Source organism: Eubalaena glacialis, chromosome 3 (genome assembly GCF_028564815.1).
Source record: "Eubalaena glacialis isolate mEubGla1 chromosome 3, mEubGla1.1.hap2.+ XY, whole genome shotgun sequence".
NCBI lineage: Eukaryota > Metazoa > Chordata > Mammalia > Artiodactyla > Balaenidae > Eubalaena > Eubalaena glacialis.
Genome location: NC_083718.1, coordinates 15,545,774 through 15,572,698, shown reverse-complemented (window position 1 = coordinate 15,572,698; position 26,925 = coordinate 15,545,774). Strand labels below are relative to the sequence as shown.

The following is a 26,925-nucleotide window of genomic DNA, read 5'->3' as shown; positions in this document are numbered from 1 at the left end:
TAATGTGTGGTTTAAAGTTGATATATACCCACATCTTGAAAAGTCACCTAATGCAAAGCAGATTGGGCTCTGAACCTGACTTGTCTTAGAAAAATTCTCATGAGGTGATGGAATTTTGAGACTGAGCTAGGATGCCACTGATACATGTGAATAACTCAGAACTCATGAATAGGAGGTTTTCAATTTATCCTGACTTACTGGAGATTTTCTAGATGAGGGATTAATCTTAGTTTGGAGAAGACCCAAGCTGATGCCCTGGAGCTTGGGGATAGAACAGGTGGGATGGAAAAGTGGGGAGTCTTGTTCTTGGTAATGTGAATGCTCTGAAAATCAGGATGTGAAACAGATGACAATCACATTTAGGACTGATGAGATGATAGATTTATAGGTTTATAAACTACAGAGAAATTTGATTTGGGGAAGATATTCTGGATAGAGATCATAAGTTGGGTCAGTAAATTAGGCTGGCCAAAATATTAACTCTGACTTAAGTCCTATAATGTATATAGAGATAACTATGATTATTATTGTTATTCACTTGTAATTAGCAAAATATATATTGGTCTGTAAGAATTTGAAAGGACTGTGATATAAACTTAAAAGTTTTCTAACCTATAGACCAATTACTAGTAAGGAGATTGAAACAGTAAAAAAAAAAAAGTCAACAAACAAGCCCAGGACCAGATGACTTCACTGGTGAATTCTACAAAGCATTCAAAGAAGATTTAATACCCAGTCTTCTCAAACTCTTCTTTGATGAACATGGAGGCAAAAATCCTGAACAAAATATTAGCAAACTGAATCCAACAAGACATTAAAAGGATCATACACCATGATCAAGTGGGATTTATTCCAAGGATGTAAGGATGGTTCAATATCCACAAATCAATTGAGGTGATAAATCACATCAGCAAAATGAAGGATAAAAGTCATATGATCATCTCAATAGATGTAGAAAAAGCATTTGACAAAATTCAACATTAATTTATGACAAAAACTCTCAGCAAAGTGGGTATACAGGGAGTATATCTCAGCATAATAAAGGCCATGTATGACAAACCCACGGCTAACAATGGTGAAAAATATGAAGGCTTTTCCTGTAAGATCAGGAATAAGACAAGGATGCCCTCTCACCACTTCTATTCAACATTGTATTGGAATTCCTATCCACAGCAATTAGCAAGAAATAAGAAACAAAAGGAATCCAAATCAGAAAGAAAGAAGGAAAACTGTTCCTATTTGCAAATGACATGATATAGAAAACCCTAAAGACTCCCCCTAAAACCTGTTAGAACTAATAAGTAAGGTAAGTTGCAAGATATAAAATCAATATACAAAAATCTGTTGCATTTCTATGCACAAATAATGAACCATGAGAAAGAGAAATTAAGAAAACAATCACATTTACAGTTGCATTGAAAAAAGGAATAGGGACTTCCTTGGTGGTGCAGTGGATAAGAATCCACCTGCCAATGTAGGGAACATGGGTTCAATCCCTGGTTCAGGAAGCTCCCACATGGTGCAGAGCAACTGGGCCCGTGCGCCACAACTACTGAGCCCGTGTACCACAACTACTGAAGCCCACACACCTGGAGCCCATGCTCTGCAACAAGAGAAGCCACTGCGATGAAAAGCCTATGCACCACAATGAAGAGTAGCCCCTGCTCACCACAATTAGAGAAAGCCCGTGCACAGCAATGAAGACCCAATGCAGCCATAAATAAATAAATAAATAAAGGAATAAAGGAATAAAGGAATAAAGGAATAAAGGAATAAAGGAATAAAGGAATAAAGGAATAAATTTAACCAAGGAGGTGAAAGACCTGTACACTGAAAACTATAGGACACTGCTGAATGAAATTGAAGACACAAATAAATGGAAAGATATTTCTTATTCATAGATTGGAAGAACTGATAATCCTAAAATGTCCATATTATCCAAAACAATCTATAAGTTCAATGCAATTCCTTTCAAAACTCCAAGGGCATATTTCACAGAACTAGGCCAAATAATTCTAAAAGTTGTAGGAAACCACAGAGATCCTGACTTGCCAAAATAATCTTGAGAAAGAAGAACAAAGCTGGAAGTACCATTCTCCCTGATTTCAAACTCTACTACAAAGCTATATTAATCAAAACTGTATGGTGTTGGCACAAAAACAAATACACAGATCAATGGGACAGAACTGAGAGCACAAGAATAAACCCACATGTGTGTGGACAATTAATCTCCAACAAAGAAGAAAGAACATACAAGAGAAAGGATAGTCTCTTTCCAGCTGGGAGAATTGAACATGTAAAATGATGAAACTAGATGACTATCTTATGCCATACACAAAATTAACTCAAAATGGATTAAAGACACCATAATATTCCTAGAAAAAACATAGGCAGTAACCTCGCTGACATCCGATTTAGCAATGTTTTTGTGGATCTGACTCCAAAGTCAAGGGAAACAAAAGCAAAAATAAACAAATGGGGCTACATCAAATTAAAAAGCTTATGCACAGTGAAGGAAACCATCATCAAAACGAAAAGGCAGCCAACTGAATGGGAGGAGATATTTGCAAATGATATATCTGATAAGGGGTTAATATTCAAAATATATAAAGAACTCATACAACAACAAAAGAATGAACAACCCAATTAAAAAGTAAGTAGTGGATATGAATAGACATTTTCCCAAAGACATACGGATGGCCAACAGGCACATGAAATGATGTTCAACATCACTAATTATTAGGGAAATGCAAAACAAAACCATAATGAGATATCACCTCATACATGTTAGAATGGATATTATCAAAAGGATAGGAAATAACAACTGTGGAGAGGAGGTGGAGAAAAGGGAACCTTTTTCTGGGTTGGTGAGACTGTAAATTGGTGCAACCACTATGGAAATCAGTATGGAGATTCCTCAAAAAATTAAGACTAGAACTACCATATGACCCAGCTATTCCACTTCTAAGTATTATTTGAAGATAATGAAAACACTGATTTGAAAAGATGTGTGTGCCCCTATGTTCTCTGTAACATTATTTATAATAACCAAGATATGGAAACGACCTGTGTACCTGTTTCCATCAATTGATGAATGGATAAAGAAGATGTGGGGTGTGTGTGTGACATTCTTTTTATTAGTCTATATATTCAAGAGATGCCTATATATATATATATATATATATATACACATACATATATATATATATATATATATATATATATATATATATAATGGAATACTACTCAGCCATAAAAAAGAATGAAATCCATCCTTGTGGCAACAAGGATGAGCCTTGAAGGTATTATGCTAAGTGAAATAAGTCAGAAGGAGAAAGACAAATACTGTATAATTTCACTCATATGTGGAATCTAAAAAAACCAAAACAAATGCACAAATAAAAACAAACAAACCCATCAATACAGAGAACCGTTTAGTGGTTGCCAGAGGGGAAGGTGGTTAGGAGTGGGTGAAACTGATGAAGTGTGTCAACTCATATGGTGATGGATGGTAACTAGACTTGTGGTTGTGACCACTTTGTACTCTATACAGATGGTGAATTATAATGCTGTACACCTGAAACTAATATAATAAAAAAGTTTCATAGCTTTAAAAGAATTTCACTTGAACATTTGTTAGCCATTGCTTGGTAAACTGAGACTTCTCATGTTATATACATATATGTATTTTGCAGGTTTAGAGCAATTTGTTGGAAGAATGCAAGATTTTCGATTATACCAAGTGGCGCTTACAAACAGGTAAGCAGATCGTAAAACTTTATACCTGAAGTGTAAGGGTAAATGATGAATTCATTTAAGTAAGAGTATCATGAAGATTACAGCATTTTCCATCTTTACAGTATTTGGGAAACATCACCTAGTTAATGTTTACAGTGTTTGCTGTGGCTTAGTCTATGGTTGTTATTCACTAGTGCTACTCTATTGGGTAACTCCTCATAATATAAAATTGATCAAATTCTGTACAAAGGATTTCTTCTAAGAAAACTAGACTTTTGAACAAGTTGTATTATAGAATTTTGGATACATTTGTTTAAATGTTCTGTATGAAGTTGTTTCTGATACTTAAGAAACTGCTATACTTCACTCTGTATGATAATCTCTAGGTCCATCCACATCTCTCCAAATGACCTTTTTATGGCTGAGTAATATTCCATTGTATATATGTACCACATCTTTATCCATTCGTCTGCTGATGGGCATTTAGGTTGCTTCCATGACCTGGCTATTGTAAATAGTGCTGCAATGAACATTGGGGTGCATGTGTCTTTTTGAATTATGGTTTTCTCTGGGTATATGCCCAGTAGTGGGATGGCTGGGTCATATGGTAATTCTATTTTTAGTTTTTTAAGGAACCTTCATACTGTTCTCCATAGTGGCTGTATCAATTTACATTCCTACCAGCAGTGCAAGAGTATTCCCTTTTCTCCACACCCTCTCTAGCATTTGTTGTTTGTAGATTTTCTGATGATGCCCAATCTAACCAGTGTGAGGTGATACTGCATTGTAGTTTTGATTTGCATTTCTCTATTAATTAGTGTTGTTGAGCAGCTTTTCATGTGCCTCTTGGCCATCTGTATGTCTTCTTTGGAGAGATGTCTATTTAGGTCTTCTGCCCATTTTATGATTGGGTTGTTTGTTTCTTTTAATATTGAGCTGCATGGGCTGTTTATATATTTTGGAGATTAATCCTTTGTCCATTGATTCGTTTGCAACTATTTTCTTCCATTCTGCAGGTTGTCTTTTCATCTTGTTTATAGTTTCCTTTGCTGTGCAAAAGCTTTTAAGTTACATACAGAGTGACGTATGTCAGAAAGAGAAAAACAAATATCATATATTAACGCATATATGTGGAATCTAGAAAAATGGTACAGATGAACCGGTTTGCAAGGCAGAAATAGAGACACAGATGTAGAGAACAAACATATGGACACCAAGGGGGGAAAGCGGGGTGGAAGGGTGGTGGCGGTGGGATGAACTGGGATATTGAGATTGACATATATACACTAATATGTATAAAATAGATAACTAATAAGAACCTGCTGTATAAAAATAAATAAATAAATAAAATTCAAATTAAAAGAAGAAACTTCTATATCTGCCTTTTAAAATTGCTTTGCTGAATTTGTAAGTGCTAGAGAATGTAGAACAATGGAAATGATTAATTATTTTGATATATGGAAAAATCTCAAGAGACTGGGCTATTAGACTTGGAGACAAGAAGAGTGAGTAATTTGAAGTATTATTATATATTTCTATTTCCAGTGAACAAATAATTATGTAGACTTGGACTATATTTAATGAAGTATTTCCTCATCTTGAGAATAGGTGGGAAATCTTTCTTAGGCATTTTTCAAGACATGTAGGCTTCCATTCTGTTCAGAAAGTTCAAGTGAAATTCTGCCTGAGACATCCTCTGAAGTTTGTTTCCCAAGTTATGATTTGATGATATAATAGTAAATTGTTGTATGGATGAGTTGCTCTTATTCAATTCAAAAAGAAGAATGTTTATTCCTATTTCTTTAAGGGAAATGTAGATTAGTATGGTGAATTTCCAAATGACAGGACTAGCTCTTGTAAAGTTGAAAAGCACTGCTCTTGTGGTGCTGCAGTGGTCAGTGGTATGTCCATTAGCAATATACACATTTTTTTATTAGTCTGTATAATCCAGAGATGCCTAAATATAGGATGCTGTACCACTGAAACGCAGCCTTGGGGAGATTTACTGCCGCTAGCCTCACCATCTTTTAAATCACCTTTGTCTAAAATTCTGATGAGCAGCATTGCAAATAAGGATTTCCCTGAGATAAAGGTCTCACTGGATGGTCACTTTTGGCCCCATGCAACATGTGATATCAATTGAAAACTATGAATGAGATTTAAAGAAGAAGGTGTGCCTTTATGCGATTTAGTGAATTAAAATCTTCCTACCTCCTCCATTGCCTTCAGTGGGGTTGGAGAGAAGTCTAGTCTCTCTACTTAGGCCTGGGTTACTGGTGTTGGCCTATCTGAAATGTCTGGAAAGGTGCTGTGTGGAAGAATGCCTATAAATAGAATGACTGATTCTGCTCTAGATCAGTATATTGCCCTTAATGGAAAAATTAAATATATCTGCCTGAAACTGGCGTTCTTCTTTGACTGTTGGCAGCGGCCATATGATCTGAAGCCATTGAAGCATCTTAGGGTGCCAGAATCTGTACTGATGAGTCACAGGAAACCATTGACAAATGGTCTTGGCCTCAGTCCCTTTGCCTAAAACAGCAGCAGATAAAATGATACTTATTTTCTTACTTGTTTCCCATGGATAAGTGAGAGACCCTATCTATAACTCTCATTATTTTCAGTACATTATTGTTCACTCTCAGTGGTAAGTCAGCTTAACAACCTAAGTTAATGTTGCCTTTCTTTTTATTACAAATAGGCCCAGTAAAATACTATATCTTAATAAATATCTTGATAATCAGTCAAGAACTTGTTCATGCTTCTTGATGTACAAAGTTAACACTTAAGAAAGTACTGTTTTTACACAAAGAATAGACTTGTGGTTGCCAAGCGGGGTGGGGGAGGGATGGAGTGGGAGTTTTGGATTAGCAGATGCAAACTAGTATATTTAGAATGTATAAACAACAAGGTCCTGCTATATAGCACAGGGAACTATATTCAATATCCTGTGATAAACCATAATGGAAAAGAATATAAAAAAGAATGTATGTATAACTGAATCACTTTGCTGTACAGCAGAAATTAACACAACATTGTAAATCACCTATACTTCATTTAAAAAAATGTACTGATGTTTTTGACATCCATTTTCTGAGAATGAGTATGTTTATTTGGCCAGGAATGACTTTGATTTTATGTTCTGTTTAGAAAATTATTAAAGCTAAATGGCTGCAAATCAAAACAAAATAGTGATAGTCATTGGTAACACCTCTTAGAATATCTGTCACTGTTGAGCTATTGGTCCTTACCGTCTGCTTCTTGACTCCCACAGAGAGATTCAGGAAGTTTTCTCTGGAGATCTGCCCAGATTGCATACCCAGTCACATTGCCGTTGCCCTGGCAGCCACCCTCGGGTTCCTCGTTTGGAACAGCGGTACTGTGTTCCTAATGATGCAGAAGACACAACCAATAATAGGGTGTTACGGCTGAATCCTGAAGCCCATCCTCTTTCTTTTGTCAATGATAACAATATTGGTACTTTGTGGCTTTCCCATGTGTTTACAAACATGACCCAGCTTAATCAAGGAGTGACTATTTCAATAGATTTGGAAAATGGACAGTATCAGGTAATTTGAAACAGTGGGATGTGTGTTAGTTTCCTGCAGTGGCTTCAACAAATGACCACAGAGTGAATGGCTTTACACAATAGAAATTTCTTATAGTTCTGAATATCAGTAGTATGAAATCAAGGTGTTGACAGGGCCATGCTCCCTCTAAAGACCCTAGGGAAGAATCCTTCTTTGCCTTTTCCAGGTTCTGGTGGCTCCTGGCATTACTTGGTTCATGGCAGTGTAACTCCAATCTCTACTTTCTTTTTTCATGGCCTTCTTCCTTGTTTCTGGGTGTATGTCAATTCTTTCTCTTTCATCCCTCATGAGGACCATCCTACATCCAGTATTATCTCCCCTTGAGACCCTTAACTTAATTACATCTGCAAAGACCCTATTTTCAAATAAGGTTACATTCACAAGTACCAAGAGTTAGTACTTGAACACATCTATTTGGGGACACAATTCAACTATAAAGTGAAAACTGAATTAGGCAATTGACCATTACCTTACTAAAGTAGTGTATTATAATGTATGAAATAAAAATATTTCAAAGAAGGTATGTAGGACCTAATTTTTTAGAGAAAAATTAGAGATTTGTGTCAAAATTATATGAAATATTGAAACATCTTTTCAATATTAAGTAGCACAAATTAATAAAAACTGAGTCCTTATTTTAAATTACTACTTAAGAAGAAATATATAACAGTTATTTCATATAAGTAATGTTCTTTTTTCATCTTTATAACAAACAATATTAATTTCCACCTTAATTTATAAAATTCTTGAGAAGAGGGACATATATGTAATTATAGAATGTGTGGCCTTTACTATATGGCTATGAAATTTCTGGATATCTAATAAATATTTGGTAATTATCATTATAAGGAAGTAAGCTATTATATTTGAATCTAACCATTCCATGGTTTATACTGATGGGTCAAACTTAAAACTTCAGTGACAATAATTAACATCCATTTTCAGGTGTTTTACATCATCATTCAGTTCTCTAGTCCACAACCAACAGCAATAAGGATTCAAAGGAAGAAAGACAACAGCCTAGACTGGGAAGATTGGCAGTATTTTGCTAGAAATTGCAGCACTTTCGGAATGAAAAACAATGGAGAATTGGAAAATTCTGATTCTGTCAACTGTCTTCAGCTTCCCAAGTATGAATATTTTTAAATGATTGTCTTTGAATGTATTTAGGAGTTAATTTTAAGAGACTAATGAGCAGTAGTAACCTACATGTAAGCTAACCAGGTTGGTAGAGACTTCCTTCTACCACCAACTTTCTTAGGGCAGGTTTTTCTAGGACTCCTCCCTAAATTGAGTTTTAAACAATGTTTAAAATTCTTGTAAAACTTTAGAGTATCTCTTGCTTACAGTCTCACTTGTGCTTTAAAATTGACTTTCAGATTGTCTACCAAGTTATCTATATTAATAGGATTTTTATTATGTCCTCAAGGAAATGTTTTACTATATTTTTCTGTAATGCTCTTGTATTGTTTGTATATGAAATATATGGAATATGTTTGTTCTCCCAGCATGAAGAATTTAAGCTATTATTAATATTGTGTTGTGATTTTTGTTTTGTCAAAAATATGAATATCTTATGATTTCAAATTTCATCAACAGTTTTACTCCATATTCCCGTGGTAATGTCACCTTTAGCATCCTAACACCTGGACCAAATCATCGTCCTGGATACAATAATTTCTATAATACCCCATCTCTTCAAGAGTTTGTAAAGGCCACACAAGTACGACTTCATTTCCATGGACAGTATCATACCACTGAGACTTCTGTCAGCCCCAGACACAGATACTACGGGGTCAATGAAATCACCATCACTGGAAGGTAGTGTTCATGACCAAGGTTTCGAGTGTGCTTTTCATTATGAATATTGTTTCTAATTAGACTTTTGTCATACTTATTTTAAAATATATTAACTAACATTTTAGAGCAAGCCAGATTCTAATCTTCATGTATTGAATTGGTTTCCTACTCTTAAGATTTTGTGGGGAGATTTGTATGCGAGTCTTTGCTATACATAATATCACATTGTTATAAAATCAATTTTCAAAAGCTGTTTGGTTTAGAAGTTATGATACTATGAATCCAACTTAGAAAATATTTACCAAATATTTTGCTTCGTTTGTTCTGGAATATAATTTTCAAGTATTCTTGAAATCAAAGAGCAGGAGCTAGATTTAGAGTTACAACTATAGTACCAGCTAGTTTATAAGTGCTGGACTTGGTCTCCCTGAGTCCACAATTCACAGTTTTATGAGGAATATCTGTTTTCCTTTAAAGGAAAAATCTCATATACTCTAAGTAATTTATCTGATCTAATTGAGAACAAATTTAAACAAATGAATAGCTGGAGAACTAGGAGGCAGCATACTCCCTAGTATGGAAATTGTGCATATATAGACAATATTTAAAATTGGTTTGTGCTAGAAGAATGATATATCTTGTGAATAAAGAACATCTTTCAAAACAGATCAGAATATCAACATGTAAGTGTTATTTGTTAAGTCATAGCACAATGAAAAAATAATACTATTAAATTTTCACCATCTAATTTTGGGGAAAAAATTGAAATTTGTTAACTTTATTTTCCAGTTTATTCTGAACTGTCTAGTCTTAACTGTGTTTTCAATAGTTTCAATAAATGCCTTTTCTTGGCAGGTTTGTCACATGGTTAATATAGGTGTAAACAACCCAAGATGGGCTTGAAAATTACCTTCATGGTCAGTGTGGTTTGGATATTAATGACGATCCTTCCTGTACTTAAGTTAATTTAAAACTGTTATGAATATATACATGATTAAAGAGAAACTAATTTTTGTGTTGATTAACACATTTGTCTCCCTTGTTGAATTCACATAGTGGATATATATATATATATATGTAGGTCTTTAAATATATTCATGATTGAACTGGTGTTTCTAAGGAGTTATCTGACGCTCATGTTCACAGGTGTCAGTGCTGTGGTCATGCTGATAACTGTGACACGAGAAGCCAGCCCTATAGATGCCTCTGCTCTCGGGAAAGTTTCACTGAAGGACTTCATGTGAGTTCTCTGTTTATGCATGGAAATCTCAAAAAAGAGGGGGTGGGATGTGGAATATAAATTTCTTAAACTTGATTTGGTCTAATTTCTGGGTATGAATAAAAGTAAATTGATATGAACCTAAAATGTTAATTATTTCAGAAAACATTTTCATAGAGAAAAATTAAAGCCATCAATAAATTTGAAAATTTCATTTAAAAATACTCTAAGGGAGAAGTAACAACCAATACTAAACCCAGAGATTTTCTTTTTCCTTTCTTTTTTCATCTTTGTTTTATCAGCATTATCATGTTTATCATATTTTATGAAACAATTTTTAAGGTATCTGAATAGATGGCACTAAAAAAAAAAGGGTCACATTACAACACCTAAAGGGTAAATTTGTGCAAAGGTATATAGAGAGATCTTTATGTACTTGCATCAGTCAAGTTTAATTCATTACTGATATCAGGAATTTTAAGTAGTTAATTTGAAAATCTACAGTAAAATTACTTAGAAATTACATTATTTTAGCTTGTCTATGATCAGCAGGGTAAGTTTCATAGTTGAAGTGGAAATTTAGCTACATCTTTAGGAATAAGAGGTAAATGAAAAAAATTTGAGAGAGATTTGTTAGAAATATTCAGCATAAACATCAGTAATAGCTCATATGAACCAGGGTTACAGCAGCAGTAACAATCATACCAAAAATAAAAGTTAAGAGTATGGAGTCTTCAGTAAATGGTGTTTGAAGCAATTGGCTGCCAATTTGTAAGAAAATAAAGTTCGAGGCCTACCTCATGGCATGTACAAAAATCTAGGCGCTTAAAGAATTAAGTGTAAAAATAACTGTAAATTTATTAAAATAACGATTAGAACAGTATTTCTAAATCTCAAGTGGGGGGTCTATATAAGTGTAGCATATGAAATACACAAAAAAACAAAGCAGCATATCAGGAGTCATGAAAAAATATTGACATATTTTGTCATATAAATATTTAAAATTCTTGATAGTGTAAGGACTAAAATAACTATAGTGTAATGATAAGTGATGGGGCTGATAGAAAATATTTTCATCATATTAACAGATAAAGATTTGAGAGCCCTCTAAAAAGGCAAAACACACTGTTTTTCTACAACTACTGCTTACACTTCTGACACCAGATGCATGGGGTTTTTCTACACAAAGCAATTCACTTCTCTGTGGACACCAACTGGGTGTCCTACAATTGAATTCAATTCTGACACTAACTGGAATTATCACAGACCCCATGGGTTTAGAGGTCAGTCCCACAAGAGAGCTCTTACTTTAGATGCCAGCTGCAAGTAGTGGGTCCCCAGGTTAACTACAACTTCGGTCTGACTTAGCTGCAAATTGGGAGTTCCCCAACCCCCTTTTTGGTTTGATAATTTACTAGAATGGCTCACAAAACTCAAGTAAATAGTTGACTTATTAGATGACCATTTATTATAAAAGGATGCAACTCAAGAACAGCCCAGATGGAAGGGATGCATAGGGAAGGTAAGGAGGAAGGGGCACAGAGCTTCCGTGTCCTCTCTGACCATGCCACCCTCCCAGCACCTCAATGTGTTTATCAGTCTGTGGGCTCTCTGAACCTCTTCAGCCAGAGTTCTTATGGAAGGTTCATTATGCATGATTGATTAAATCATTGGCCATTGGTGATTGAACTTGACCTCTAGCCCCTCTCCCTCCCTGGAGATCCAGAGATGGGGCTGAAAGTTCCAACCCTCTAACCCTGGCAACCAGCCCCTGTCCTTAGGGTGTTTCCAAAAATCACCTCATTAAAATAAACTCAGGTGGGGTTGAAAGGGACTTGTTACGAATAAAAAAAGATGCTCTTTTACCTTTTTGTTCTGGAGCTATTTTAGGAACTGGGGACAGAAACCAAATATTATAACAAAATATGTCCGTATCATTCTTATCAGTTAGGAAGTTACAAGAGTTTTAGGAGCTGTGTGCCAGAGCCCAAAAATATAATATATTTCATTATGTCACAAACCCTAATACACAAAGAACACTTTAAGAATAATTAGAAAAATAATAAATAATAATAATGAGCAAATATGTTAACAAGTAGTTTACAAAGAAGAACTGACAATTTTCAACAAACACATGAAAGGTTACCCAACCTCAGTTTTAATTAGAAAACTGCAAATTATAATAAAATATTGTTTTTAACCTATCAAATTAGCAAAAAGTTTCAAAACTGGTAACATTTAGATTTGTGAGAATGTGAACTTTTAATATATCATTGACAGAACTACCAATTGGTACAAAAATTTTGGAGGATAATTTGGCCATATGTATATTAAATTAAAGTTGTAAATACAATGAGTTACATTATGTAGTTGTCATTCTAAAAAGCAATTCTGCATTGACAAGAGTATGGAATGGTTGTATCTGTATCTTTTGTTACATAAATATGGGATTATATGTTAGTGTATTTTAGCTTTTAAAATAATAGCACTGTCTCTTGACTCCTGTATGACTTTTGAGCTTCCCTGCCTTCTAGATCTTTCCCTGACTTGTGTTTAGTTAGTCACTTCGCTTCTCTGTGTGGTTTGTTTTAGAATTTCATGGAATATCTTGTTCTTTAAAAACCATCTGTAAAGGATTTGGCAAATTCCATTTCTGTCTTCTGAGATTCTTAACCTAATCTAGTTGGTTTTGACTACAACATTAGTGCATATAGATCAATGGCAAGAATATTGTCTAAAATGCAGGCTTCCTCTGGCACATTTAGGATGTAGTACTGATCTTCAGTTTCAACTCATGGTCTTTGATTTGGTTACAGCCACCTTTCTTTCTATGTGCTCAAACCAAAACTTTCATGTTCTAATTCAGAGGCCCCTTTGAACTTTTTCTCCAGATCATTGCTTTATACTGCTGATCTTTTTATTTATGCATTTAATCTTCCCCATTAGTTGATAATCCCTCTGAAAGAAGGAATCTTCTACATTTTTTGGATATCTAACACTGGAGGCTTTGAGTTTGATTTGATTAGTATATCATGAAAACAAATCTTTTGAAAAAGCATTGATTTTAATGTTTCATTGTACGGCTTATCATATTGTCGCAGAAAGGAAATTAATTGGATTAACTTGATTGACTCACTCTTTATTCAGCCATAATTGTGTGTTTAAATTTTGGGGATTTTGATTTGTTCTTGATTTTAAAGTGACATTTATTCGGTTTTTCTTAGTGTCTTCTCCTTTTAATCCTTTAAGATAGACACTTCTTTCCTGGCAGTCAGTGATTTCTTTCATTAACCTCACCCTTCCTCTCCAAACCTACGAATGACCTAATTAACAAATGCTCTGGGATGAATTGAATAGGGCACTTTGATCTGAATCTGTCTAGTAAATGCAAACTGAGGACTGGCTAATACATTCATTTGATATGTTGTTTTCTGAGCTTCTCTTGCTTTATTTTGACTAGTTAGTTCCTCTCCTCCGCCCTCACCCCCACCCCTCTTCCTCTTCATGCCTCATCCCATTTTTTCCCTTTTCTCTCTCTTTAACTGCTCACAGTTAAGTGATTGATATTTTATGATTCTTGCGTGATTTCATGCTTCCCCTTAAAAATAGAGCCATTAAATGAATCATGGCTTATGATTGGTTTCAGAAGTCAAGTTGGGATTTTCAGACTTGATCTCAGGTGGTGACTGTTGGATTATGAACTAGTGAAATAATTAACTATAATTTAGGTTGAGAATATGTTTTAATGCTTCTTGTTTCGACACTAAGTGCCTTTTGAAAACAAAAGTTTCAAAGTTGACTTTTCTGTTATTTTCCTCCTGTCATATTTTGATAATTCATGAATGTAGCCATAAATAAAAAAGCAACAAGTATCATTCACTTACCAAAGTTTGGCAAATGCAGCTGAAGGGAAAAAAATAAATAGACTGTTAAGCTGAATGATTTCTCAGTCTTATGATATTTTCAACGGTGTGCTGAAAATAAAAAATGATTTTATAAAGCATTCATAGCATGAGCTTCTCTTTTGTTATCATTCTAGATATTTTAATACATGTGGGACTTAGGTATCTGAAAAAGTTGTCTTAAAATAATTTGAAAATATATTTATTCAAATGCTTTTCACATTGTTCCACTTTTTAAAATAATAAGTTTTGGTATAAGCCATTCATATCCTATTGGAACCAATGTTCTTTTTAAAGATCTGGACATAATCCAAAAAGAATGTCTTCAATTTCACAGTATTATGCTAGCCATTAATAATATTACTCAATAAACAGGGCTCTTGTGAATTATATTACAGCCATTTGGTAAACAGATGAAAACGTAAGACTTGAGAATATGCCCGTTCTGGGCAATTGTCAGTCCTATGAGAAAGTGTTTTTAGTGGAAGTGAAAATGAATGAAGTCGGGGGAAAGGAATGGAATGGTGAATTCAGAAGCAAGTTCATATATGTAGCCATTCTAGAGAATTTTCTGTATGAAACATTCTTTAGTTGTTTATAAAGTTGATGTTAGGAACTGGTGGTCCTCAGGTGGGAACAGTGTTTAAATAGTTTTCTTTTTTAATTTCAAACAAAAGTTTTCACTTTTCTTTCTTTCTTTTTTTTGCTTACATCTCTGAGTTCTCTTAATTAGAAAGTAGTCCAATACTGTGCCCACGTTCCCCATGGCAACAGTTGGCTAACTCAGGGTAGCAATTACCATCTTCAGAGCATTATCACTCTTCAGTTGCTGCTAAATTTACTACTGTCCTTAGCTTTATATCTTGGTGACCTCATTCATGTTAACTACCTGTCATCAGACACTTTTACGCTTCTGAACCCTGAAAAACAAAAACTCATTAATATTGAGACTTCCACGAGTAGCCAGAATACATGATTAATTATTCTGGGTATAGCTGGATTGGCAGTCTATTTCATAGCTCCTATTTATTTTGTCCATTCATAAAATTATAAAACTAACAAATAACCAAAAACAACTCAAGAAAATCTGTTACCAAAAACACCACTGATTCTAAGATGAACTTAAAGCCACACTTACTTTTTCTTAAACGTTTTGTGAAACCTAAAGCATTTATCTTCGGGAGGCTCACTGACTCTCCTCAGTGCTGTTGGACTGGGAACTCTGACATATTTTGGTATGGTATTGGCAATTTTAATGCTTTGACTTTAATGTATTATGTATGCAATAAATAAGAATGGCATGTTTCATTAATAGAGAATAATTTTTGCATACTGTCACATTTCTTCCCTCCAAATGACTGAAGCAGTGAGTAATTAATTTACTGGTCCATTTTAGGGTTAATCTATGGAAAAACAAATCCCAACAGACTGGATACTATTCAAAAACTTTTGAGCAGAGTTGAATGTTTTAAAGTAGATTTCAGGATTACATGGCATTGAACTTGCACGGATCATATGATTGTTGATACTGTTTTAAAATGAGTAATTTTATTTTATTTGGACAATTATTTTCACTTATATGTATTTTTAGCTTAAATAATTTTTTGAGATAATTGTAAATTCATATACTAGTGTAAGAAATAATACAAAGAGACTTCTTGTCCCCTTTACCAAATATGACTCATGGGAACATCTTGCAGAACTACTGTTTTTTCTTTTTAAATCAGCATTCTTGAAGTATAATTTGCGTACAATAGAATGTACCCATTTAAAAATGTATAGTTTGATGAGTTTTGGCAAATGTATCCCCTCGTGTAATAACCACCATGATCAAGATATAGAATGTTTTCCTCTCCCCACTCTTTTGTGCTCCTTCGTAGTCAATGTCTCCCCCCAAACCTCAATCCCAAGAAACCACCAATCTGTTCAATGTCACTGTAGATTAATTTTGCCTGTTCTAAAATTTCATATCATGGAGTTATTCAATATGTGTTATTTTGGTACATAGGCTTTGTCAACTTAAAAAATGCACAACATGAGAGTTGTGAGTTAAGTTTTATTTGGGGCAAAATGAGGACTGCAGCCCGGGAGACAGCATTTCAGGTAGCTCTGAGAAACTGCTCCAAAGAGGTAGGGGGGAAGGTCAGTATATATGCGATTTTGCTAAAGTGAGACTACATGCAGTCAAGCACATATTTTTTTACAGAAGGTCTCTGCTAGTCATGAGGAGCAGACATCACCGTGAAGGATTTTAGTGCTTTTCTAGATATGAGGAGATACAAGAATTGGGCTCATAAAATTGGCTCCTGAAAATATCTATCTGAAGACCTGTTCTACCCGTTTTTCCCAGAGCACAGAGGGCCTCATTGCTGCTCTCCACCTGAACTCCTTTCAGGGGGGTGTTGAAAGTCAGCAGCTGCAGCAGCACGTAATTTAATCCTTGTGGAGGTAGATGGCCAGTGCCCATGGCAAGTGCCAATTTGTCGTTGACAGCTTCTACATCCCATCCCCACAACTCCTTTGTACTTTATAGATCATTTCCTAACTAGTCGTATTATTAGCTTTATTGTAATAAAGTACCTTGTCCACCTGCTCAGGAAGTCCATTGTAACTATCAAAAAATATGTGTTAAGATCATAGGGGCAGAATACAACCTAGAAATTGGAAGCTTGTGTATGGAACTAACTAGTCTATGTCAACTAACATGGTGGTATAGCTACAATATAGGTCTTACTTCTTTTCTCCTCCTGTCTGGTACTTTCTTTACCTGTTCTAAGAGTTCAAGTATTGATAGAATCTAGCTTTAAGAAAAGTGTTATCCGTTGAAACTTGCATCCTTAGAATTTTTCATTTTAATAGCTGCATGCACCTTTCAAGGGCTCTGGGCCAAGAATGATGCGCTGACCACTGCCTCTGCCAAACACTGGCACTTTGTTGGCTACTTAACTAGTCTTTCATCATCGTGTGACATCATTGTCTGCAGGGGTGGTCAAGCATTCACAGAGCAATTTATTAGGAACCATGAATACTTCCCTTATTCTGTGGCTCTGATTTGTGACCCTTTTATAACATTAATCATGGATTTTATGAATTTTAACTAAAATCAAACCATCAGTATGCATTTTTGTTAGTATTATAAATAGCAGAGCCAGCTTAAAGCATTTTATATAATAAACTTTCCTACCATTCAATAATTTGAGTGGTGCCAGCGTTACACTCTACATTGCTTTTTATGTAAATGAATATTTCCTGTTATTTGAGAGAGTGTATTCCTTTAGAGCACTGAAGTCCAGAAGTATGAGTCATCATGACTAACTTGTGTCATATTTTTATTACACATCGAGCTTTATGACTACTTATGTTTTCTGTTTGCTCACAGAAATTTTTTACTCTAAATGTATTTCATTTTATACGATAGTTTTGTAACACTAATGAATTAATTCATTTTCATGTAACTAGCATTCTGGCAGTTTGTATTATAGAATCTCCATTAGATGTACATTTAGTGAGTCAAGGTCAAGAATTTCATTTCCTATGTGACACGTGGATGATATTATTAATCTTTGAAAAACACTTATACTTGTTTCCCTGAGATAGGTATATACATAAATGTCTTTAAAATGCAAGTTTAAAACGTGAAAAAGAGGTTAGGATCAAGGGGATAGATTGGTGACAGCTTTATAGAAGAAGTAAATAGAGATGATGAACATATACAAATGAAGAAATATGATATTTAAGGGGATAAGGGTAAATAATTGTCCAAAGCTAAGGAATGGCATGATTCTTCTGAATTCTAAGTAGACTATGAAAAAAATACATAGGTAAGATATAATGAATCTGATGATCATCAAAGACCAAGAGTAGATACTAAAAAGTAACCAGAGAAAAAGATAAATTATTTATAGATCTGAATTTATAAGAAACTGTGACATTGGATATCTCAATCCACAGTAGAATCCAGAAGACAGTGGAATAGTACAATACCTCTGAATTGCAAAGAGAAAGTAACCAACAAACCTAGAATTGTATTTGTAGCTAAACTATCAATTAACAACAAGGGAGAAAAAATACGTTTTTGTCTAACCAAAATTTGTCAACTTTACCACCAGTAGATTCACTAAAAGAATTTTTAAAGGCTATACTTCATAAAGAAATATAATGATTTCAGAAAAAAAGGCCTGATATGCAAGAAGGAATTATAAGCAAGTGAACCAGTAAATATATATAAGCTGTATTAAATAATATTGTTTAATAATGATATATTTAATAATAAATGTAAACTCTTAATAATAGCATTACAGATGGTGGAGTGTATAAAATAGCAAGATACTCCTAAAATGGACATTAAAATACAATTAAGGGAAAGGAAAATATTCGACTCCAGCCCTCTGTAGTCATCCTGCTGTGTGTAAGGGGTCAGACTGAGGGACTGTTGCACACTCATTAAAAGCCTGAGACCTAGTTATAGGGCTATCGAACACTTCCCCACACCCCACACCTTAGACCACATCACTAAAGGCCTATTTTTATGGAGTTCCTTTAATCCAGTACATAATGTGCAGTTTTCAAAAAAAAATTAAAAGGCATACTAAAAGACAAAAAGTACAGTTTAAAGAGACAGAGCAAACTTCAGATCCAGATTCAGATATAGTAGAAAGGTTGGAAATATCAGATTGGGAAGTTAAAACAACTATAATTAATATGCTACAGGTTCTAATGGGAAAATGATATAATACACAAGAACAGATGGGTAATGTAAGCAGAAAGATGGAAATTCTAAAAAAAAAAGAAAAATGCTAGAGATCAAAAACACTATTAACAGGAATGAAGGATGTCTTTGATGGATTCATTAGTAGACTGGCTGAAGTCTACTTGGCTTCATGGCTGAAGAAAGAATCTCTGAGCTTGAGGATATGTCAATAGAAACTTCCGAAACTGAATAGCAAAGAGAAAAATGATTTAAAAAAAAGAAGAATATCCAAGAACTGTGGGACAATTACAAAAGATATAATATATGCATAATGGAAATACTAGAAAGAGAAGAAAGAAATGGAAAAGAAGAAGCAATAATGACTGAGAATTTCCCAAATGAATGTCAGACACCAAACCACTAATCCCAAAAGCCCGAGAACACCAAGCAAAATAAATTCTAAAAATTTACACCTAGGTATATCATATTCAAACCACAGGAAATCAAAGATAAAGAAAAAATCTGAAAAGAATCCAGAAAGAAAAAAAAAACGAACACCTAACCTATAGAGGAACAAAGATAAGAATTACTTGGACATCTCAGAAACCATGCACACAAGGAAAATTAAATATTTCAAGTGTTGAGAGACACAACCCACCAACCTAGAATTCTGTTAAATTATCCTTCAAAAGTGAAGGAGAAGTGAAAACTTTCTCAAACAAAATTGAGGGAATTTGTTGTCAGTAGACTTGTTTGCAAGCAATTCTTCAGAGAGTTCTTCAGAGAACAAAGAAGTTCTTCAGAGAGAAGGAGAATGATATAGATCAGAAGCTTGGATCTACATAAAGAAAGGAAGTGCCTTAGAGATGAAATAAGTGAAGATAAAATAAAACATTTGTTTTTCTTATTTTAATTGATCTAAAAGATAACAAGTTGTTCAAAATAATAATTGCACAATATATTGGTTTGGCCAAAAAGTTCGTTCGGATTTTTCAGTAAGCTGGAAAACCTGAATGAACTTTTTCGCCAACTCCATACTTGATGATTATAGCTTATGTATTAGCGAATCAAGTGGCAACAAAGATACAAGGGACAGAAGAGAGGATCCAGGGGTGCTTTGTTTTGTTAAAGTACTTATTCTACCCATGAAGTGGTGTAGTGTTATTTGAAAGTGGACTTAGATTAGTTGTAAATTATTGTAAATTAGTTGGAAATGTATATTACAAACTCTAGGACACCCACTTTTTTAAAACGTAAAAAAAAAAAGGGATAATTGTTATGCTGAGAAAAGAGAGCAAATGGAATCACATCAAATGCACAATTAAAACAACAAAAGGCAGAAAGAGTGGAAGATAAAAATAGAATCAAAGAATGAGGGAAATGAATAGAAAAGAGTAACAGATACAATAGGCATTACTCCAGATATGTCAGTAATTACTTTAAACATCAATGACCTAAACATCAATTAAAAGAGTTTGTCAGAGAGCATCAAAAACATGACACAACTATATGTTGTCTACAAGAAACCCACATTAAATATAAAGACACATATAGATTAAAAGTAAAGGAATGGAGAAAGATATATCATATTAACACTAATCAAAAGAACACTAGAGTAAATACTGAAATATTAATTTCAGACAGAGCACAGTTAAGAGCAAGGAAAATTATTAGTGATTAGATGGGGTATTACATAGTGGTAAAAGGGTCAAGTTTACAAGGAGACATAACAATCCTTAATGTGCTTGTGCCTAACAACAGCACATCAAAGTACACAAGGCAGAAACTGATAGAAGAGGAAGTACAAATAGATGAAGTCACTGGCATAGTTAGAGTCTTCAGCACCCCTCTCTCAGAAATGGGCAGATCCAGTAGGCAGAAAATCTGTAAGGGCATAGTTGAATTCAACAACACTTTCAGTCAACTGGATATGTAATTGAACACCTGTAGATTACTTTGTCCAACAATTGCAGAATATGCATTCTTCTCAAGCTCACTTGGAACATTCACTAGATTAACCACATTCTGGGCCATAAAACGCACCTGAACAAACTTAAGAAATCATACAATGTGTGCTCTCAGACCACTTGGTTCCAACTATGGGAGGATATTTTATAAGCGTATATAGGAGTACATATTTTGGTGGATCAGGCTTGAATATGCCTTAGTATGACACTGATTCTAGACTGTGAGATATGTACCTAAAACACAAACACACAAAGTTTGAAAATGTAAGAAAGCTGGCTTAAGCTATATTAATATTAGGTAAAATAGACTTTAAAAAGTTTTATTAGGGATACAGAAGTGCATTACATAATGATAAAAGATACAATTCTAAACTTATATGCATCTTATAGTATAGATTCAAAAGTACAGAGCAAAATTTGACAGAACTGGAAGGAGACATTGACAAATCCACCATCAATATAGGTGACTTTAATAATATCTCATTAGTAATTGATCAAACAGGCAATCCAGAAATGAACAAATAAATAAGAAAAACCTTAGTAATTGAGGATTGAACTAATTTGAAGCCTAAACTAGTAGATTCCTGTGTCCAACAATGAAAAAATACACATTCTTGTCAAGATCATGTGGAAAATTTATAAACAGTGATCATGCATTAATCAATAAAGATGGTCTTAACAAATTATATAGAATTTGTAATCAGAACACATTGTAGGCATTAACTAAATAGTTTTCAGTGAATGACTGCATTGAATCACTTCATTATGTAAATCATCAAGAAAAATAGAATAAGAGAATATAACCCCCAACTAAAATTATGAATCTTTTGTTAATCCAATAAAATTTTATTGAGTACTCATCTACTGAGCAATAGATTTACATCTCTGAGCAAAGCACAATTTTTATTCTTGAAGAGGTTTTTGCATTCTCTTAAGCATTGGTGATGGGGATAGAAGACTCAACAGCAATTAATAAGTTAAATATACAGCATGCCAAGTTTTTGTCTGAGGGCACAGATCTTTATTTTGAATTCTATCAATAGAAGTGAGGAGGCCAGGAAACAAAATCAAAGACAGTACAAAAAAGAAAATTTATAGATCATTCTCACTTGTAAATATAAGACTAAAATTTTAAAATAATAACAAACCAAATCTAGCTATTTATAAATACAATAAAATATAGTAGCCAAATTGGGTTTCTCCCAGGAATGCAAGTGAAATTTAGTATTAATAAATTCATTAATGTAATTTACCACATTAACTCATGAAGGGAGGAAAAACATGCTCATTTCAATAGATTTGGAAAACAGCAGTTGACAACATATCACGTCCATCTAGATTAATATTTTCAACACACTCTGAATTGAAGCAGACTTCCTTAACCTGATAAAAATAATCTACAAATTTCTAGAAACAACAGTGCACATAATGGTGGTTTCCTTTAAAGTCAGCAATAAGACAAGATTGTCTGTTATTCAACATATTTTTGAAGGATATAGCCAGTTCAATATGATAAGAAAAAGAAATAAACACTTAAAGAATTGGAAAGAAATAATTCCAACAGGCACATGAAAAGATGCTCAACCTGGCTAATTACTACAGAAATGCAAATCAAAACTGCAGTGAGGTATCACCTCACACCACTCAGAATGGCCATCATCAAAAAGTCTACAAATAATACATGCTGGAGAGGGTGTGGAGAAAAAGGAACCCTCCTACACTCTTGGTGGGAAAGTAAATTGGTATAGCCACTATGGAGAACAGTATGGAGGTTCCTTAAAAAACCAAAAATAGAGTTACCATATGATCCTGCAATCCTACTATTGGGCATATATCCAGAGAAAAATTAATTTGAAAAGATACATGCACCCCAATGTTCATTGCAACACTGTTTACAATAGCCAAGACATGGAAGCAACCTAAATGTTCATTGACAGATGAATGGATAAAGAAGATGTGGTACATATATACAATGGAATATTAGCCATAAAAAAGAATGAAATAATGCCACTTGCAGCAACATGGATGGACCTGGAGATTATCATGTTGAGTGAAGTAAGTCAGAGAAAGACAACTATCATATGATATCACTTATATGTGGAATCTAAAAAAAAAAAGATACAAATGAACTTATTTACAAAACAGAAATAGACTCACAGACAGGAAACAAATTTATGGTTACCAAAGTGGGTAGCACGGGTAGAGGGGAGATAAATTAGGAATTTGGGATTAACATATATACGCTATTATATGTAAAATACGTAACCAACAGGGACCTACTGTATAGCACAGGGAACTATAGTCAATATCTTGTAATAACCTATAATGGAAAAGAATCTGAAAAAGAATATATACATGTATGTGTATATATATATATATACATATATCAATACATATAACTGAATCACTTTGCTATACACCTGAAACTAATACAACATTGTAAATTAACTATAATTCAATAAAAAATATTTAAGAGTAATAATTGAACTGCCAGTATATGAAGACAAGATGATTCGGTCATAAGATGCTAGAAAACTCGACAAATTATTAAATATTAATGAGTTCAGTAATCCTAGATGTAGGATGGATTCATGGAAATCAATTGCCTTTTATATAACAAAATAACAGATAGGAAGCTTAATTTGAAAAGAGATACTAATAGGAATATCCAAAGGAAAACCTACCAAATGATGTGTATGGTGGAAACATTACTGAAAAATATTTAAAAGACCTAAATTATTGGAGAACTACACCATGCTTATGTTGAGGAAGATTTAATATAACAGATGTCAATTCTCCCCAATCATAATATAAATTCAGTTTAATTCTAATCAAAATATTACAACAGATTTTTTTTCTGTGACTTGACAAACTTATTCTAACGTAAAGATGATTAGAGGAGTGAAAATAGTGGAAATAAATTTGGGGAAGATAGTGGCAGGGTCTTGCCCTTCGCAATATTGTCTTATTATGAAGATAAATAACATTTTTCCCTTGGAAAATATGGGATACGCCACTGATGTCTTATTATGAAGATAAATAACATTTTTCCCTTGGACTTTTGGACACATGAAGCACAAACTAACAAAGGAAGAAATTGGTAAATGTGGCTATGTTAAAATTAGAAACTTCTAATCATCAAAAGCTACCTTTTTAAGAAAAGAGAAAAACTACAGACTAGCAGATGATATTGGCAACACAATGCATATAACCAAGGGAACTTTTAAATCATACAAACTAATTGAAAAACTTACCAAAATAATGAATGGGTAATTCACAGAAGAGGCCAGAAGAGGCAACTTAAATGGTCAATATACATATGAAAACATCTGAACCTTTACTGGTTATTGATAAAGTAACCAAAACTATGAGATAATGGTTTATACCCATGAGGTTGGTAAAGATGAAAAAATCTGAAAATTTCAGATGCTGACAAAGATGTGAATTACGTACTGAGCACTGATATGCCACTGATGGGAAGGTGCCACCACTGTGGAAAAACAATTTGCAAATATTTAAAGAAATACAGCAGTGGATATGAATGAATATAGGTATTGTGTCAACATTAGACTTCTCAAACAATGGAGTGCAAAAAGCTTGTTTTAGAATAATACATACAGTATACCATTTATGTAAAATTAAAACCATGTAGAACAATACTATGTTACAAGTAATATAAAAATATAAAGGATAATTATCAAGAAATACTTGTGAATGAATATTACTAAATTCAGATGTTATTGGTAGGGTGGAATGTATACGGCATTTTATTTTATTTTCGTCAGGTGGTGAATAAGGAACACAATTATTTGCTGTTTTTATAAATTTTGCATGTCTTAAATATCTCAACATAATTTTCCTAAAATATAATAATTTGATTTATTAATCTATTAGGAACATATTATCTATGTTAAGTATTCTTGCTATCGGTAAAGACAGTGGAGGTGATGCTACTCTCTTCGGCATGGAATAACTATTACAAAATTAATGATTACTGTGTACCCTTATTGTTCTAATGTGAAGCTTCATCATTTGCTCTCTTCATTTAACAAATATTTATGAAATGCCTTCTATATGTAGAGCCTTATGCTAGAGTACAACCATAAAATCTTGATTATAGGTGCAAGTATTTGAAAATATTGAAGGACTTCCATTTATGAAATTCAAAAAAGATTCCCTGGAAGACACTAATTACTATAATAAATGGAGATGACTTTAATACGAACAAGTGATTCAGGCTGACAATTTGTAATTAACAAATAATATAAATATTGTTGACATTTTAAATCTTAAAAGGAAAAATTAAATGCAGCTATACTAATAAAAGGATTTTTAATTTACTAATCTAGTACTCATGTCTAGCAGTAGATAAAATTTGGAATGTAAGTTGGCTTTATTTCCAAATAGTAACTCAAATGCATTTTTATGTCTACTCATTAAACTAAATGACAGAGATAATGGATTATGCTTCTTAATATATGAATCCATATTTTGTATTACATATATTATTTGGAACAGTTGCATGTAAATAACATTTTTAATATAATCCATTTCTTTTTCATTAAGTTTCTTTTCAAAATATGCAGTTTATACTATACAAATGTGTTATTTACTCCAGGCCATATTTTCTGGCCTATAAACAGGGTTAAATTATTATATTACACAGTGGAATTGCTTTGGCTTGGCCATTACCCACAAACTAGAGCAAATCTTAAAGTCCTCCTTCTGGACTCTAGGGGGAACCTGTTGTATCTTCACATGTGTATTTTTAGTGCACTGAGCAAGTCACACAATAAAAAAGAAAGAGGGGAAAAACAAAGAATAGAAAGCTCAAGGGGAAAATCAAATATCAAACACCATCAGTATTCAAAATTAATGAATAAAACTCCGGGGCCCATCATCCAGGTGCTTCTGCTTCATTCAACAACTAGCCATAGTTAGATGGTCTGTATTCACAAATCACATGGTAAAGAACCCTGTGCTTAAAAGTACATAGGCTATCAGTTATATTTATACAGAGATGATGTGTAGAACTCAATCAGTTGTCTGAATAATTCTGCCTACAGTCTACTTTTGCAAGTGTAGATTTTGTTTCACACATTATTAAAATTTGTTTTATTGGATGATTTTCTAATCCTCCATTGCACAGTGCCTGTAGAGGTACAGACAAGGCATTGCATGAATTAGAAAGTTTCTAAAAGTAGCCACCACATATCAATAGTTGAATTGCCAGACAGGCTTTGTATATTAAGTATTCACAATCATTGTATTGCCACCAATGTCTGATCAGTATTGTCGAATAGTATTAGTAGTTATTTAATTGATGCTATTAATTTTAGCACCTAGAAAGCAGGTAAGTACAATTTTCCTGTGGGCACTTTAATTATATGAGAATTTCTAACTAGGGGAAAGATAATTACTGAGAAAGGAATATATCATTGAAGGATAAATACATGAACATTTCTGTCTTCTCAATGGTGAAGCATGGTAATTGTTTTAAATTTGCTAATTAAGATTACATAGTAATCCATAGGTAAAATTCTGCAGGTAAAATATTGCATTTACCTTTAAACCTTTTATGTTACTATGTAATTAAATACCGCACGTACTAAGGTTCCATCCTGCAGCATGTTATAAACGTAAGCAGTCTATTAGGTCATTCCTCCATACATTCATGCATTTATCAAACATATATTGATCACTTATTGTGTGCAAAGCATTCAGCCATTTTCTGTCTAGATTCTCTCCAGAGTTGGAAGTTTTATCTATGCTTCCACACCCACCCCTCCCAATCTATCGTGATGATAAATTAACAAGTTTGTGTAACAATACCTTTATGATTGGAACGTTAGAGATACCTAGAGAAACTTCTATTGGAAAAAATAGTTACATGAGTACACTGAAGTTTTTATGTTTATAAAGATGATTTCTCTATCTAGTAGACAAAAGAAATTACACGAAATTGCATCATTTGAAATACAACTACCACTACATTCGAAGGAAAGAGGAAGCTGTGAAT

General features: G+C 33.6%; 1 protein-coding gene across 1 annotated transcript in view; it reads left to right on the top strand.

Annotated features, from left to right (window-relative positions):
* USH2A (usherin) overlaps nt 1-26,925 on the top strand; it is a 795,289-nt gene that overhangs the window by 84,952 nt on the left and 683,412 nt on the right. The window contains exons 4-8 of the mRNA XM_061185303.1: nt 3,696-3,759; nt 7,013-7,307; nt 8,274-8,458; nt 8,928-9,149; nt 10,275-10,368. Coding sequence (XP_061041286.1) covers nt 3,696-3,759; nt 7,013-7,307; nt 8,274-8,458; nt 8,928-9,149; nt 10,275-10,368 — 860 coding nt within the window. The remainder of the gene's footprint in view (nt 1-3,695; nt 3,760-7,012; nt 7,308-8,273; nt 8,459-8,927; nt 9,150-10,274; nt 10,369-26,925) is intronic.